At 39.3% G+C, this 17,795-nt stretch overlaps 1 protein-coding gene across 1 annotated transcript in view; it reads left to right on the top strand.

Annotated features, from left to right (window-relative positions):
- agmo (alkylglycerol monooxygenase) overlaps positions 1 to 12,027 on the top strand; it is a 76,300-nt gene extending 64,273 nt beyond the window's left edge. The window contains exon 13 of the mRNA XM_050046921.1: positions 9,976 to 12,027. Within this exon, the coding sequence (XP_049902878.1) occupies positions 9,976 to 10,056 (81 nt within the window). The 3' untranslated portion in view covers positions 10,057 to 12,027. The remainder of the gene's footprint in view (positions 1 to 9,975) is intronic.
- Positions 12,028 to 17,795: the final 5,768 nt, after the last annotated feature.

Here is a 17,795-nt window from a genome sequence, read left to right as displayed (position 1 = left end):
AAAATTGTTATTATTAAAAATATATTATAAAGTGCAGACCAGATTTTACTGCGCATGTGTTGTACCCCAGTGATATGAGGCAATATGGTGCCATGACTTCTCATCTTTTTAACCTCCTTGATCCGGGGAATGACTGAACACAGAAAATCATCAATAAAAGCTTTTAAACACAACCACATATGTTCCAGCAGGACTAGCTTCTTTACATATGATGTCATAGATCGGTCGTCTGTCCAGATGAAGCGCAGGCAACTGGAGGGAAAGACTACTAACACTGTGCAAATGCATATGATTTGAGCTGTTTACCGCTGTTCCACATAATCAAAACGGGAAAAACCAAAGGTCACTTGAAAATAGTAGGGCATAAAGGGGAGAAGTAAAAAAAAAAAAAGACACTGAGGAACAGCGACACGTCAATCAAAAACCTCCATCTTCAGTCAGGAGGAGTGGAGTCAACTAATTACAAATGTTAAATGACATAGCAAGCCAACAGATGGCCTGTCGCCCTAGTCTTCACGATGTGTCCCGCACTATTGGCCCTTGGTGGCCCTTAGCGGCTTTTTTCCAGCGGATTCAGCATGGTGAATCACGTTGGAGATGGGGGATCCCAGAGGTGGATGAAATCCTTCTGATTGTCAGTTCAGCTCTGAGCAGGACAAGAGAAACGTAAGTGAGGAAAGTAAACAAAGAGCTAAAGTCAAGAGGGAGGTAGATCAAAAAAAGAAAAGTTAAATAAGGTAAGATTATTTTTCGTTAGTCACTGAGCTCTTTAGCAGAAATGTTTGGTGATGGTTTTGTTAATGTTCACTGGTGCACGGTAAAAATGCTTTGTTCTCTCAATATGGCATTGTGTTGTTAATGTGCTTACTGGCTAATCAGCGTCATGACGAATACAGACTACTGCCGTCTGCTGGTATAGAGAGTTACTTCTCACCAAGCAGGCGCAGTACGTAGGTGATAGTTGGCCGTCAGTAGCCTTTGCGGTGTGTTCATGTGCAACTTTTTTGGGGGCTTTTTGCCTTTATTTTGAGGGGAATGTTTAAGTGTGAAAGGGGAAGAGAGATGGGGGAGGACATGCAGCGGCTGCATCAAGGTTTTTGCCTTTGGGCCCTGGGCCTGTGCACTGTAGGACCTTTCAGTAATTCATCCCTGCTGTACGTGAAACATCTTAGTTGTTGTCCTTTATTTGTAAGAGTAAAGGGTTGTCATGTCACGAGGAGCTCAGAATTTGTTTCTGTGAACTTAAAGTTGGAGGAAAAATAGAACAGAAAGCTGCTGATCTGCCAGATTCTCTTAAAGAAATTAAAGAATATACAAACAGCGAAACTTCAGACTGTGTGCTGCTTAGTACTTCAGTGTGTGTATTAAGACTCAGAGTGCTGGTGTAGAGACAAATGAGCAGAGCCACTTCTGTGTTTTAAGCTCTGTGCTGTAACTTTGGATCAAACAGCATTAACACATATTTTCTCTGGTTTATTTTCACCAATTTAGTCCTGATGCAGCAAACTCCGCCCACTGCGGCTCTGCAGCCAGGTTAAAACAAAAAGTTATTTTCCGACACAGTTCAGTCCAGGTCTGGTGGACTGTAGGCAGCCATATGGAGAGGGAGCTCTGGAAACATCCCATTACAGGTCATATATCACACGTCTGACAGCAGCCATTCTGCCTTGTTTTCATTTCAATCACGAGTACAGCTGCGTTTCAGAACAGCGAGGCTCTGCCATGTTAACCCGCTGAAGGCTGGAAGATGGAAGTCGCCAGGGGCACCACAATGCACTCTGGGGTGTTTAATGTATGTGCGTGATGCTTTATATCCATCAGCAGCACACAAAATGACTCAGGCCAGTGTCGAGTGTTGTTCTGAAGGTCAGGACAGATATTTTTATGTTGGAGCTGCAGATGGCCGTCATTTGATATTTTTATATTGGACCATGTTTTAAGTGCTGAGGGGTTTTGCCAGAGTTTCACTCATGTCAGGCTGCAGAAGATTTAGAGCGATGTTGACACCATTTTGGGACATTAAAACTGCGTTTAAAAACAGAAAAGGGACATTTTTTTTAGATGACGCAGCTGTTTAGCCAACATAACTACTATTTTTAGTTCAGGCAAGTCACCCATGTTTAACTTGGGATTTAGGACATCTGAATATTACAGTATTACATTTAGTTAGTTTATTTATTATTTCGTAAACTCTCTTTGTGTCTGTGGCAACTGTCAAACAAATACAAACATTACAATTAGGAACAGACATTTAACAACAAAGTGCTCCGCAACAGCATCACCAACAAGCACAACAAACTGCAAGTGACACACACCTCACATCACCCTGATTTGTTTAACAGAGCTATACTGGAAGGTATGAAGGGTCTCTGGGCATGGCTAGTCCGCAAAGGTGGTACCCTGTACCTCTGTCCTGATGGTAACAACTCATATTCAGCATGCGTGTGACACCACTTGAGACACACAAAGCAGCGAAACACTTGTTGCTGACCTGTAAGACCTGTGAGACATTTTGCCAATCTTATGAGGTTTGTTCTCAGTAACAATAGACGGTGAAAAGTACTACGAAATTAAGAATACTCTACAAATGAGCAATAAAAAAAGAACCTACTATATGTCTGTCCACTCCAAACTGTTGACGCTTAAAGTTTAATCGTCCTCTCCTGTAAATGGCACCTATGTTCAAATCCCATGACAGTCTGTCATCAGTTACTGTTCCTAGATATTCATAATCATTTACAACTTTAATACAGTCACAGGTATTTAGCTTGTAGGCTTGTAATGCCTATTGAATGTCTAATTTGAAAGTTCATTTCAAAAACAAGAAACCCAGTTTTGCTCTTCTTAGGTCCAGAGCTGAGCAGAATGGCTTAAAAAAATTTTGGGGATGATCCATATTTTTCTCCAGCATAAGGCAGCAGGATTAGAGGGCAGCACGGTGGTGCAGTGGTTACCACTGTCACCGCATAGCAAAAGGGTTTCGGGTTCGAACTTGCCAACCAGCTGGGGCCCTTCTGTGTGGAGTTTGAATGTCCAGGTTCTTCCCACAGCCCAAAGACATGACTCTAAATTGCCGCAGGTGTGAATGTGAGTGTGACTGTTTGTCTGTCTCTAGAGCCACTTTTTACACTGCCTGTTCAAGGTGGGAATAGTGCACCTATATTCCACCTTGCTGTTCTGTATATTAGGTACGATCATGAAATGGAGGGGCAGAGTTGTCTCACCTTAAAGCCGCCATGGGCAGTAGTAACAGTGCCAGAACAGTGTCTGTATAAACAGGACAGCAGGCAGGACAGGTGTGACTTCTACAACGTGTTATGGATTGGACTCACTGCGGGAGATTTAAAAAGTAGCTGGTAGCAGCTAACTCAGGGAAGAAGAACAGCAGCTGAAAATGTCTGCAGACTGGGAAAACAATGAGATTCTGGAGCTCCTTTCCCTCCGAGCAGAGGATGAGATCAGCCATCATATCACAGAGACAGTTAATGATCATTAACTGCGGACACATATTTATATGTCACGCAAGAGGCCAGTGCTGTTGTGTTCAGCGTCCAGTCTATCACTGCCAGAGTGCAGTTTAAAGTTGCACACTGGAGTGGAATGATGCTGCTGTCATTTGATTCTGTGTACAAATGAGACGGAGGCTTAAGCCCAGTTCAGACCAAAGATTCTCGATGAGACAAGTTGAAACAGGTAACTACTCACAAAGCGCTGTTCTGCAGCGTTGTAAAAACCTCCCGGCTTTACGTTCTCAAACCAGCCGCCAGCAATTTCACCAGCTGAGTTGCAGGTGACTCCATCAGCCGGCTTGAGTCGAGCTCAGACGGGTCAGTTCACCGCTGCAACTTTTCTCTGCGACGTTCCAAAACAGTTTCGTCTTGAGGCGAATCTTTGGTCTGAAGTGGACTTTAGAGAAGGGACTTAGTTGCAGCCCTATTGCCCTGTATTATATGATTTATTAGTATGAGATTTCTTTATTATTCTCACCTGTTATGAGCAGACTCACAGTCCGACACTGGCACACCGTGAGTGTGGTTTGATTTAGGGAACCAGCGTCTTTTGTGGTCGACACTCCCGTGAGCCTTCTTGATGGCCACTAGCCTCTTCCTTCACAGTTCCTCAACTGATAAAAAAATTGAGACTTGGGTTTGTCTCGTCTTGTCAGTTGCGCAGACAGCTGTTCGTCTTGTTGGTGTAATTAATTTGCCGCTTTTCAGAGCGGTTTTCTGCACTGCTACAAACCGGGAGTAATCTTTCCCTCACTCCATAGTTATGTTGCCTCAACAGGCCAAAAGTTGACTTTGATAATTATGTTTGCATTTCTAACGCCATGGAGAGCAATGAGTAGAGGCAAAGTAGATCAGGTGCGGTCGAGCCGCAGGTGAGTGGTTGAGAGGTGGGTGGAGACAGAGGCAGATGCTATATTCATATTAATAGATCTGCACATGCTAAATATGGCTAAAGTGTAGAGCTACATCTTTTCATTGGAAAAAAAAGTATAAATATGTGATTCTGATGAACAGAGAGAAGTTTTAGGGGTTTAATCAGTACCAGGGGAGGAACTTGAAAACACTGACATTACACATATTCCAGGCTCTTGCAGAATTGTCCAATATTGATGTTCTTGTCTGGTGAATATTGTTAACATCAGTTCTAATGACCCTGGTGAACTTTGAGCTACACATTAATCTCACATGCTACCATGTTGGAGTTGGTTAGAAGAAGTGTTGGACAGTGAGAGACTGAGAAAGAGCCGTCTCCCCTGAGTACATGAAGTTCAACAAAGAGGCAGAGAAAATCAAAAACCACATGTCTGTGGCTTTCTGTATTACTCCCCTTAACAAAGTACCTTCTGCCCAAAACAAAGTGAGTGTGAGTCGATTTGCTGAGATCTCTACTTTGGGAGCCGCTGCTGTCAGGCCGTAGTGCTTATTTGTAGACGATCAAGCCCGCTTCCTTCCACGATGTAATCTGTCCCACATGGATTTCCTACAGAGTCCATTAAAATGTAGCGTAGTGTGGCTGAATGAAGAGAGATGGGAGCAGAGAAAAATAGGTGCCCTTCCTTTGCCTCAACATGCGGCTTTGATAGAAACGTCTGTCATGTTTCGCTCTGTTTGAGCGAAATTTGATTTGCGAGGTTCTGCCAAGCGTCTCGATCCCAATCCGTCTCCACGATGGACACAATGCAACTTCACGTATTTGTAATCTTCCATCTGTTTTTCCTTCAGTGAATTTAGACTTTTAGCCGTCATGTTGAAACTGTATAAAGGCGGCTTATGAGGAGCAGCCGGCTGTGAAACTGCTTCATCCAGTGAGTTCCAGTAGGTATGTCAGTGTGATGTTTATTTTTCTTTACTTTTATTCTTAATTTCTTTGTGAGAAACTACACTACCCACAACCCTTAGGAAACCTGCTGGAAAGGCTCATGTTACCATAGAAACACTGAATATGACTAAAGAAGCTGCTGCTGTTATCGGCCTAAAGAACATTTCTCACAGCGGATTTCTTCCTGAAACTTTCTGTGAACGATACAATGGTAAAATTCCCATTTATAATAAATATTGGAAATTATGCTCTTAATTATATTGTGTCTTTTAAGTCTATTTTCGGTGTAGTTTTGTTTAAAAAAAGATGCCTTCATTATCTAATTAACTTTTACAGCCATCCGTGTCTGTGTTGTTACAGTGGGATATTCAGATCCTGTACTTTTAATTCAAGTAGAAGCAACAATAACGTAATGTAAAAATATTCCGTTTAAAAGTTCTTGCTTAATAAAAGTATTGATAACTGCTAAATATTCTTATAGTATCAAAGTAAAAGTCATCAAAGCAGAAAAATATTTATTGTTGCATTATTAGCTATGTGTAAAAAGGATTTTAATGTTGCAGTTGATCGAGGTGAAGCTAATCTGAAGTATTGTAGTAGTTTAATTTATAAAATTCGTCGTTAGTAACAAGTACCGCTCCGCACAGCGAACGCAGCCAGTGGGTGTTGACGGACGGCGGAGCACGCAGGGGATAACCAGCGCTGCTAGTCGAGTCAGTGATCTCTTTTAAGTCCCTTCTTAAAATATACTTTTATCTGAGAGCCTTTCCTGATTTTACTTGACTTTTAAGTTCATTTAGTCTTTTATTTCCTCAGTTTTTATAGATGGAAGTGTTTTTATCAGCTCTTTGTAAAGCACTCTGTAAGTCTGTTTTGAGAAGAGCTTTATAACTAAAGATATTATCGTATAACCTAATGTTGAGATTGATCCTGTTTGTGGTTGATTTGGAGTTTAGAGCTACAGAAATATAAATGTTATTTGAATGTATTCTTCAGCGTCTGGACGCAGTGAAGTGGAAATGTTTAGCGGATCAGCGCCAGCAGAAAACACCCTCGATAAGTTCCTTTTATTCTCTCTCAGCGGGGAGGTGGTGTTCAGGTATTGCAAGGTAGAAAAGCAGAGAGCGGTCTGTGTTATTCTCTCTCCTAGTCTCTCTCAGAGGAAAACAGCTGCCGTGTCCTGGAGGAAACGCTGCTTTTTTTCCCATCAGGCTGTTCTGCCTGTGATGGACAGCGGTCTGGTTTTGGCTTGAGCTGCAATGTAGGATGCAGTTTATGGGCCAGAACGCAGCGAGGGGTGGAGGCGAGGGCGGTTTCTGGCTGAGCCCCCCCACCCCCCTCCAGCCCTCTTGGAATAGCGAGGTCCCCCATGACAGCGACCTTTTTGACCCCGTCGTGAGAGCATCAGGGGAGAAGACCTGGTCCTTAACCTCTGGGCCCACTTTCTCCATCGTCCTGAGGCTCTCGCTGTTTTCTTTCAATTAGAGATTTACTTTCACTGTTTGTGTTCGCTGGTCGTAAATGATACCTGCCACACTTTTTATGGGTTCTTCTTGGGTCATAATTATCCAGCTTGCTTTTACTCAGCGTAGCATCATGCAGTTTAGTGAACGCTGTTATCCAGAAGAAGTTAGAATAAGTGCATTCATACATCTCGAGGGGGATGAGTCAGATCAATGTTATGTACTAAAACATTCATATCAACATGTCATACAATATAAACAAGGACAATATAGAGGTTTTTAAATTGAGTGAATATCCAATCCAATAATTTCTTATCAGTCTGAAGAAAACATTTAATTTTAAGAAATGGTGGGAAGCACCTAAAGTCGGGGTGAGCCTCATTTTATAGAAGTAGGCCTTTAATTAAATAATTATTTTTGAAAAAAAAAAAAAAATGTAATTAATCAGGGCTGGGCATATGGAGAGAATCCAGTATCACAATTTTTTTTTTACCAAATACCTCGATATCAACATTGCAGCCATATTGTTGGGTTGATTATTGGTGCTTACACAGAATATTCACAGTGATATTTCTGATAGATTCTAATCAGTAATGTGGATTTAATGACTCAGTGGGTGAAGGCAAATAATAGCACAGCTACTACAGTCTATAATGTTTAGGTAATTACATCATTTTATTGTAATGCAACCTTTAAAACAGTCACTTTATTACAATATCCAAAGATGATAACTAGTCTTGTATCACAATATGGATATAATATTGATATATTACCCAGCCCTGTAATTAATGATTAAATGGTCAAAAAAATATGCAGGGAAAGAGTTTAGGTTTTAAAGGCTCCTGTTCTGTAGCTATAAGAAGGCACTAATATCTGAGGAAAGTGAGATAACACAGATATAGAGCCGAAACAATTAGTTGATCAGTCAGAGACATCATCAGAAATTTTGATGATTGTTTTTCTTTAGCAAAAATGCCAAATTTTCACTGGTTCAAACTTCTCAGATATTAATATGTGTTGATTTTCAGTGAAGATAAATTAAAAATCTTCAGACTATTAGGTACTGTTCTTTATTTATCAGAAGAGGAGGGTTTTTCCTTGAGCCTCTCTGAGTGAGGAGCAGAAAATGCACGACCCTCCCTCCACCACAAATTAGTTATTAGATTTTTAAAACGTACACTTTGATGTTTGAAACTTGAAAGTTGAAATCTTGGAGTTAATAAAAGCCTCAGTTCTTCACTGGTTAGTTTGTGCGAATGGTTTATTTTTGGCCACATTTTAAAAGAGACATAAAAGAAAGTGATTTTGATTTTGAATGTTTTGATTTATTTTCTTATTTTTGTTATTTTTTTTCACAGAAGTGTTTCATTGCACATGAGGTGTTCAAGGACCGTTGGAAATTTGATAATCCAACAATAATTTCTCTTTTCACAGTTTCTGGCTGTGATAAATATTGTCATTTTGGTGATTTTTAAAGAAAGCATGCCTTCCAAACAATCTTAAGTAAAATGATTACAAAGTACAACCATTTAAATTTGTGTGCACCTTCCCTAAGCCAAAATAAAACACTTAAGTCCCTCCCGAGTCCTCTTCCCCTCCCTCCTCATAAATAACAATCAGTCCCTTAGTTGGACAATTTTCAAAATTTTCCCTTAACTTTTCCATGATATTTTTCCATGAATTTATTAAAGTATTTTAAAATGGGCGGATCTTTATAGTGATACAGCCACACATTATTAAACATGCACTTCAGGCATCTGTGGATGAGCACGATGCTAGCTCCTCGCTTGTTAGACATCTCCGCTATTAGTTACGAGTGACGTATCAACGGTCACACAGTGCAGCACTAACTCTTAAATTAGTAATACAGGGAATGTATTTTCTGTAACATTATATCATAACATTACATACTTGTTTTGGGATTTTTATTAACATTTTACACAACAAAACAAAACAATGTAAATTCAAAACTTTTCCAGGCCTGGAAAACAGTTTGTCTAAGTTCATAATTTTTCCAGGGATTTCATGACTGTTTGAGCCCTGAATCAATTAAAATAATAAAAATATTTGGCACATAAATTGATAGTCTAAATAATTTTTAGTTGCAGTCAGACATCTGAGTTTTAATAAAATATCTTTATTAATACAGACACAACATTGTGTAACAAGACCACCCTCAAACTGGAGCTGTTAGCTCGTTAACACTTTCACAGACCTACAAACAGATTTTGGTCCTCGCTCAGAGAGCAGAGCAGCTGCTTATTTCTAATGCTTAGATAACACTTCACTCGTCACCTCGGCTGAATGAGCAAATCTTCACGTTCTGAGTCTCTGTAAAGGTGTCGCAGCCTTTATTTTGATTATTCACAAACATTTTGAGAACACTTTCAGAGAGCTCCTAACTCAGACTAAAAAATTCTAACAAGAGTCCTGGTTTAGGAGTGAGTCAGGAAAATTCTCAGACGAGTTCTGAACGAGGAAGAGACAGAAACATTCAGCTGAATGAGGAGGTGTGGTCGACCCCGGTGCCCTCTTAGTCATAATGAACGGTGAAGTCAGTCGGCCTGATCGTAGAATTTAGTCTCTATTAAGACGTGGTGTAATTATGAGAGCTGTTTTATGTAGTGAACATCCCTGTTGAATAAAATGTGAGCCACACTTTAAAGCCTGTAAAATATTTGAAATCACAGACCTTGTGCAGCAGCCTGTAGTCGTATTTATGTGCTTAGGTTTATTTCCGATGCTGAGAGTTGTGATCACATTCATATCTGGTGTTACAGCGTTATTGGAGTGGGTGGGAGATGTGAGCACGTCTCCGATGAGATCGACCACAGACGTTATCCTTGCACCATCTGATCTGTAGCGTTTCATTAACTCACTGTCATTCAGTGATTGGAGATTTTTTTTTTTTTGTCTTTCCACCATTTGCTCTTCTACATAAGAAACTCATGAGCCTCTCACTCTTTAGTCCTAACACTTTGTTAACCTCAGGCGCTCTCTGAAGGGCTAAGATGTTTGTATCTTTACCAGGATCTTGTCTTAATTTTAGGGGAAAATATTTGGAAAATGTCGTAATTCAAAAAAATTTCCTGGAGTTTCATCACCAGGAGAAACTGTTTGTACCCGGAGGCTTTGTGACTACGGCCCCTGATTGTGACCTCTCCTCTCTGTCTGTGTTGTCCAGGCCTTTGTCTCCCTCTCTCTGCTGTACTGGGCTCTGCAGAGCTTCACTCAGCTGCTCACCATCAAGAGGAAGGCCGACTGAGTCGACACAAGAAGAACCTGACTGAATTTTAGCCTTTGAGGTCATAATTGTTGACGTAATTCCTTAGTAGCAAATTTTAATCACCTTTAACACTTCGTACAGCTTCATCCGTGTGTGGAGAAACAGTTGTTGTTCCAGCTTCTGCTTCATTCACTTTTTATCTGCAGCTGATTGAAGTCTGTTTATGACTGTTCATCATTCAGCCATAAGACAAGACAAGGTGCTCAACTGGTGCTTTTTATCAAATAGTGCATTTCTGTCTTTATAAGCATCTTCTGTGCTTACGTCCACACCAGTGGTTCTCAAACTTTTTCTGTCATGCCCCCCCCCCCCCCCCCCCCCCCCCCCCCCCGNCCTTCACAAGCTGAATTGTTAATTAATCATGAACAATAACTGGGGAAGCAGCTTATAAGAAGGATCCATGTTGAATTATAGTGAAATAAAAGTCGGCATAATAGCATCAGCATGTTTATTTCCCCACATAAATCGTATTCATCCAACTTTGTTTCACTCCATATTTCCCCCTGATCATCAGCCCCACCTGCACAGGCTCTGTGACCCCCCCAACAGTTTGAGAACCACTGGTCTGTGCTGTTATAACAGAGGTGCTGCACTGCTAATTAAATTACTAATGAATTAACATTTTTATGTATCACCTGAACCGCTGTGTACATGATTTTATTTTATGCCTCTACTATGCAACATATACCTCTTATCAGTGTTGGGGAAGCAAAGCTTTGAAAGCTGCCAATTACTTCACACTGGAAAAACTACAGCAAAGCTACCGCAGGGAGAAGTGGAGTTTGGTTTACTAAAGCTGCTTAGAAAAAAATAGGACTGAAGGTTGGATCCTTGCCATGCTAATCAGTGCCTTAATCAGTATTCAAATGCTCTGGGTTTTTTTTACACCATAATGCTGAAAATCCCAAACAGCCCATAAATTAAGAAGTAGTAATCCAACCTAACGGCTTATGCATCAAAATAAACTATTAGTTATTCTTAGACGAGGACATTTAAACTTAGTGAGAGGCCTAGTTTGGTGACTCCGACAGTTTGACCACCAGTGACAGACTTACAGATTCGCTAGCAAGATGTCGACAAAGCCAAAATAGTTTTAAACTTTACAAAGATGACCCCCAAAAAGTCAAGTGCCAGATATGTTAAAGGAAAATGGCGCATCAATTGATCTACCACCAGCTTGGCAAATCCCCTGAAAGCTGTAAGTAACAGTTTCTTTTTCAAGTTATTAATGTTACTGCAGCCTGCATGTTAGCAATGACTGAAAACTGATGTTTCAAAAAACATGAATATTTCTTCAAAGCCACAAAAGAGTCCAGGATGTGGTGTTGTACCAAATAGGATTTCTCAGTTAGTCAGGTAGCTTCTGGTACAGCGCCCAACAACATTTGTTAATAAAAAGCAGTGATCAGCTTCAATCAATCAATTTTATTTATAAAGCCCAATATCACAAATCACAATTTGCCTCACAGCGCTTTACAGCATACGACATCCCTCTGTCCTTTGGACCCTCACAGCGGATAAGGAAAAACTCCCCAAAAAGTCCCTTTAACAGGGAAAAAATGGTAGAAACAATACTTTTGGCTAACTATGGTCCAACAGGGTTCAATTACAGGAGAGAGGTAATGATAAAATAAAAGTAAAAAATCATTCCCTTCTTTCTGTGGCCCAAAATAGTTTGTAGTTTTAGTAACTAACTTAAAAAATGGCAACAAAAGAAAAGAAAAGTAATTTAACTACTTGAATCACAGTGCAAATATGACTGTAGTTGAACTACCAGCAAGCTCCTGCAAACTGTAATTAAACTGCTGGTTTGATGACGTGTAGTTCACCTCTCCCCAACACTGCCTTGTACGAAACAAATGCTGCTCAAAATGAAGCTTTAACTTGCACAACACTGTGCAGTGTATTGTTCTTCATTCCTCACTGCAATTAAAAGAATTGTAATTTTGCTCATCGTGTCTCTTTTTGTTTTTTTTTTCCTAAAAAATGCACACATGACTAATGGAGAGGTTTGTGCAGTGTGTGTCGAAACAGCAGATTGTTGGTATGAATCCGTCCCTCCAACCTCCAGATCTTGTGTGGGAGTGACAAACAGTCCACAGCAGATGGTGCTGTTATCAACCGCCAAAAGTCTCTGTGAAATCCACGTCTTATGTGATCAGTGAAAATCCCTTCATCAGCGTATTTAAGACATTAAGATGTATTTTAAAGTACTGAGCCTGAGGGAAAACAGAAACATGTGAGAAAGTTAGGAAAATAATCAAGTTTACTGTTAAAAAATATCAGACAGGGTGAGATTTATATGTAAAGATAAGTATTCCATGTAATTTATATATATATTAATATAAAATAGCACTAAGTTGGACGAAAAACAACAAAAAAAAAAAAAATTAAAGTTTGCTGTTAAAAAAATAAAAGATTTTCCAAAAAAAAAAAAGAGTTTTGAGGGGATGAGATTTAATAAGTACTCTATATAAAGAGAAGTATTTCATGTAATTTATATATGTATTAATAGAAAATGAGTTTTAGGAAAAACAAATGTGAGGAAATCAAAGGAAAAAATAAGTTTGGTGTTAAAAGAAAATTGATAGGGATGTCGGTGGCTTAGTGGTAGAGCAGGCGCCCCATGTACAAGGCTGTTGCTGCAGCGGCCCGGGTTAGAGCAGGCGCCCCATGTACAAGGCTGTTGCTGCAGCGGCCCGGGTTTGAATCCAGCCTGTGGCCCCCTGCTGCATGTCATTCCCCCCCCCCCCCCACGCTTACCTGTCCTGTCCAACAAAGGCAAAATGGCCAAAAAATTATCTTTAAAAAAAAGAAAATTAATAGATTTTTGTTTTCGACAGGGCAAGATTCAATAAGTGCTGTGTATAGAGGTAAGTGTTCCACGTAATTTGGATTTATTTTAATATAAAGTAGTAATGAGTTTGAGGAGGGAAAAAGTGAGAAAATCAAGGAAAAAATTCTGGTTGGTGTTAAAAAAAATTTAATTATACAACAAAAAAACAACTTTTTTTACAGGGCGAGATTTAACAAAATGCTAAATATAAAGATGTATGTAATGTAATTTATTACATACATTTTTTTAATTGAACATAGTACTGAGTATGAGAAAAAACAAACAAATGTGAGAACATTAAGGAGAAAAACAATCAGTCATACAACAAAGAAAAATGTTTATATTTTTTACAGGATGAGATTTATAAAGTGCTATATATAAAGATAGGTATTCCATGGAATGTACATATACATATATATATATATATATATTTTCTAATATAAAAAAGTTAAATATAAAATAATACTGAGTTTGAGAAAAAAACTAATCTGAGAAAATCAAGGGTAAAATCAATTTTGTGTTAAAGAAAATAAACATTGTTTTTTTACAGGGCGAGATTGAACAAGTGCTGTATATAAAGACAAGTGGTGAAAAAATGGAATTTCCCCTCAGGAGGATTAATAAAGTATATAAAATAAATAAAAGAATTAAAAATAAAGTATTACATGTAATTTATATGTATATATTAACATAAAATAGTGCTAAGTTTGAGCACAAACAACAACAAATGTGAGAAGATCAAGGAAAAAAATCACTTTGGTGTTAAACAATTTTTTAACAAAACAAAAAAAACAAACAAGCTATATATAAAGATAATTATTCCATGTATTTTATATAGTTTTTAATATAAAATAATTCTGAGTACAAGGAAAACAACAACCAATATGAGAACATTGAGGAAAATTATCAGTTATTAAAACAAACTATTTTTCACAGTGTGAGATATGACAAGTGCTTTATATAAAGATAAGTATTCCATGTAATTTATATATATTTTAATATTTAATAAAATATTGAGTGAGATGTGTTTCCATAAAAAGCAACGTCTCATGTTAAAATTCCGAAAATGTGTGAAATTTGCCATTTTGTATAAATACCTGTAAAACACATCTTTATTAAGCACTCCTGAGACGTGACAGTCTTAAATATACGACTAAAATCTCACGTGTCTCACAAAATGATACCTAAATACACGATAAACTTCTGTTTGTGTTTGGAAATATGGAAAAACTGTTAATTATGTATGTCGTAATCTCCTTGCTGACATAACAGTCACCTTAAAGCAGTGTGTATATGTTCATGTGCAAATATAAAAATATGAATATCAGTGTGTGACTGTAATCATGGTGAAAACACCAGAGTCTGCAGATCATGTTAATGACTGGATTTAGTGAAAACTGTGTGAATATTCATGATGTGTCATTAACAGGTCTACAGATGGCGTCGCTCTGCTGTACGTATGTGCTGCACACTCATGGTGGCTTCACTGAAACACCACACACGTTATCAAATGTGTTCACCTCCCTGACAGATGCAGGTAACATCTGTAAGGAACAGCCTACAGACTGAGCTCATTTGCATGTGTGTGTAGCATTAAAATAACTCCACAGTCAGGAAACAGCAGATGCTTAAAATAGGATCCTGCGTGTTGAAAACATTAAAAGCTCATAGATCAGGCCACATATTTACACACATCCTCCGAGCATCATGGGAGACATCAAATCAGAGAACTTCTGCTTCTCTTCTGGCTTCAAACTGTTCATGTCTCAATCAGTGATGTCACTGATTTCCAGCAGCTGTTAAAACCAAACTCCTGCTGTGACATCACTGATTAGTGTGTGGCCAGACATCCAACATGCTCCAAGCTCAGAGGTTTAAACCCATGAGGGGTCAGAGGGGATGGATTTTCACACATTATTTTTTCTGGGTTTGATTTTGAAGTATTTCCTGCAGCCAGCCTTATGAAACACCAGAGTGAACCGGTCCACGCTGATGATAACAGGTAACAGCAGGTTAGTCCTTCATTTCTTTACTCTTTGTATGCAAAGGGGGCTGTGACCCCAAACTGGAAGAGGTACAACATCTGAGGTCTCTGTCCAGAAGAGTGCAGTCCTAGGAACAGCTAAGATACTGCACAGAACCCTCAAACTCCCAGGTCTCTGGTAGCTTGAGGAAGACACACCATCACACTCACGGGCCACTTTATAAGGTACACCTTGCTAGTACCAGGTTGGACCCCTTTTCCTTCAAAACTGCCTTATTTCTTGGTGACATAGATTCAACAAGGTGCTGGAAACATTCCTGAGAGATTTTGGTCCATATTGACATGATGACATCACACAGTTGCTGCAGATTTGTCGGCTGCACATCCATGATGAGAATCTCCCGTTCCAGCACATCCCAAAGGTGCTCTATTGGACTGAGATCTGGTGACTGTGGAGGCCATTGGAGTACAGTGAACTCATTGTCATGTTTGAGATGATGTGAGCTTTGTGACATGGTGCGTTATCCTGCTGGAAGTAGCCATCAGAAGATGGGTACACTGTGGTCATAAAGGGATGGACACGCTCAGCAACAATACTCAGGTAGGCTGTGGTGTTTAAACCATGCTCAGTTGGTACTAAGAAAATCTCCCCCACACCATTACACCACCAGCAGCAGCCTGAAGCGTTGATACAAGGCAGGATGGATCCATGCTTCCATCTGAATGTGGTTTTTCCAATCTTCTATTGTCCAGTTTTGGTGAGAAAACCCGTGTGAATTGTAGCCTCAGTTTCCTGTTGTTAGCTGACAGGAGTGGCACCTGGTGTGGTCTTCTGCTGCTGTAGCCCATCTGCTTCAAGGTTGGACAAGGTGTTGTTGCTTCAGAGATGGTCTTCTGCAGACCTTGGTTGTAACCAGTGGGTATTTGACTTCCTGTTGCCTTTCTATCATCTTGAACCAGTCTGACCATTCTCCTCTGACCTCTGGCATCAACAAGGCATTTTGGCTCACTGGATATTTTCTCTTTTTGGGACCATCCTCTGTAAACCCTAGAGATGGTTGTGCTGAAAATCCCAGTAAATACCAGCCCGTCTGGCACCAACAACCATGCCATGTTCAAAGTCACTTCAATCACCTTTCTTCCTCATTCTGATGCTCAGTTTGAACTTCAGCAGGTCGTCTAAATGCAGAGTTGCTGCCACGTGATTAGCTAATTAGATGTTTTTGTTAACAAGCAGTTGAACAGGTGTCCCTAATAAAGTGGCTAGTGAGTGTGCATATAAACTAGATTTTCTTGGGATAGATGAGATGACCCGTCCAACTTAGGACCCTACTTAACCAAACTCCACTAAACCTCACCAATCCAAACAACGAAGGTACCGAGTACTAGCCAATCAGAGTGAGTGTAGGGCGGGTCCTTCCTAGTCATCCTGTCAAAAGAAACTTTGCTAACAGGACATTTATCAAGTTTATGTAACGTTAGAGATATTTATTTATTGAAAGGATGAAACGACCGTTTGTGGATATCTTTGGATGTAATAATGTGGACTGGATGTTTCACTGAATTTGGATCGTTAACTTGTGTCTAAATATTACCTGTGGGAGCTTCGCAGGTGAATTAACGTTTTTTTTGTTGGTGGTTTGACAGAAGCGTTGATTGTACCTGCTGTGTTGGTTTTATCTTAAAATGGTCCGTATCAACGGAATCACACGAATCTTAGCTTTCTAATTAAATGTCGTGTGAGTGAAACTCAGCAGTTGTGGCGCCGTGGGATTGTTTAACGTTAGCTAGCAGCACACGGTAATATTAGCCATTAGCAATGCGTTAATATTAACAGTTAAGTTAGCAATACACTAATATTACCAATATTAGCAATAGGCTGATAATAAACGTTAGCAATACGCTAATATTAACAGTTAGAAATATCCTAATATTAGGCTAGGCAATAGGCTAATATGAACCCTTAGCAATACGTTAATATTAACCGTTAGCAATAGGCTAATATGAACCGTTAGCAATACGTTAATATGAACCGTTAGCAATAGGCTAATATGAACTGTTAGCAATACCTTAATATTAATCGTTGGCAGTAGGCTAATATTAAACGTTGGCAGTAGGCTAATATTAAACGTTGGCATTAGGCTAATATTAAACGTTGGCAGTAGGCTAATATTAAACGTTGGCATTAGGCTAATATTAACCATCAGCAATAGGGTAATATTAACCTTTGGCAGTAGGCTAATACGAACCATCAGCAATAGGGTAATATTAACAGCTGGCAGTAGGCTAATATGAACCATTAGCAATACATTAATATTAACCGTTGGCAGTAGGCTAATATTAAACGCTGGCAGTAGGCTAATATTAACCGTTAGCAATACATTAATATTAATCGATGGCAGTAGGCTAATATTAAACGCTGGCAGTAGATTAATATTAACCGTTAGCAATACATTAATATTAATCGATGGCAGTAGGTTATAATTAACAGCTGGCAGTAGGCTAATATTAACCGTTGGCAGTAGGCTAATATGAACCATCAGCAATAGGGTAATATTAAACTTGGCAGTAGTTTAATATTAACCGCTGGCAGTAGGCTAATAATAAACGTTGGCAATAGGCTAATATTAACCATCAGCAATAGGGTAATATTAACAGTTGGCAGTAGGCTAATATGAACCGTTAGCAATACGTTAATATTAACTGTTGGCAGTAGATTAATATTAAGCACTAGCAATAACGTTACCTTAATATTAACCGTTTGCAGTAGGCTAATATGAACCGTTAGCAATAGGCTAATATTAACCGTTGGCAATACCTGAAGCAAGAGGCTAGTTAACGTTATGTGTTTGTTGACCATTGGTCAAAGAAGTACTCAGATCTTTACTCAAGTAAAAG

The sequence above is a fragment of the Epinephelus moara genome, chromosome 6, assembly GCF_006386435.1.
Source record: "Epinephelus moara isolate mb chromosome 6, YSFRI_EMoa_1.0, whole genome shotgun sequence".
In the NCBI taxonomy this organism is placed as follows: domain Eukaryota; kingdom Metazoa; phylum Chordata; class Actinopteri; order Perciformes; family Serranidae; genus Epinephelus; species Epinephelus moara.
Note: the sequence above shows the minus strand (reverse complement) of the source record. Positions and strands in the feature narration are given on the sequence as shown.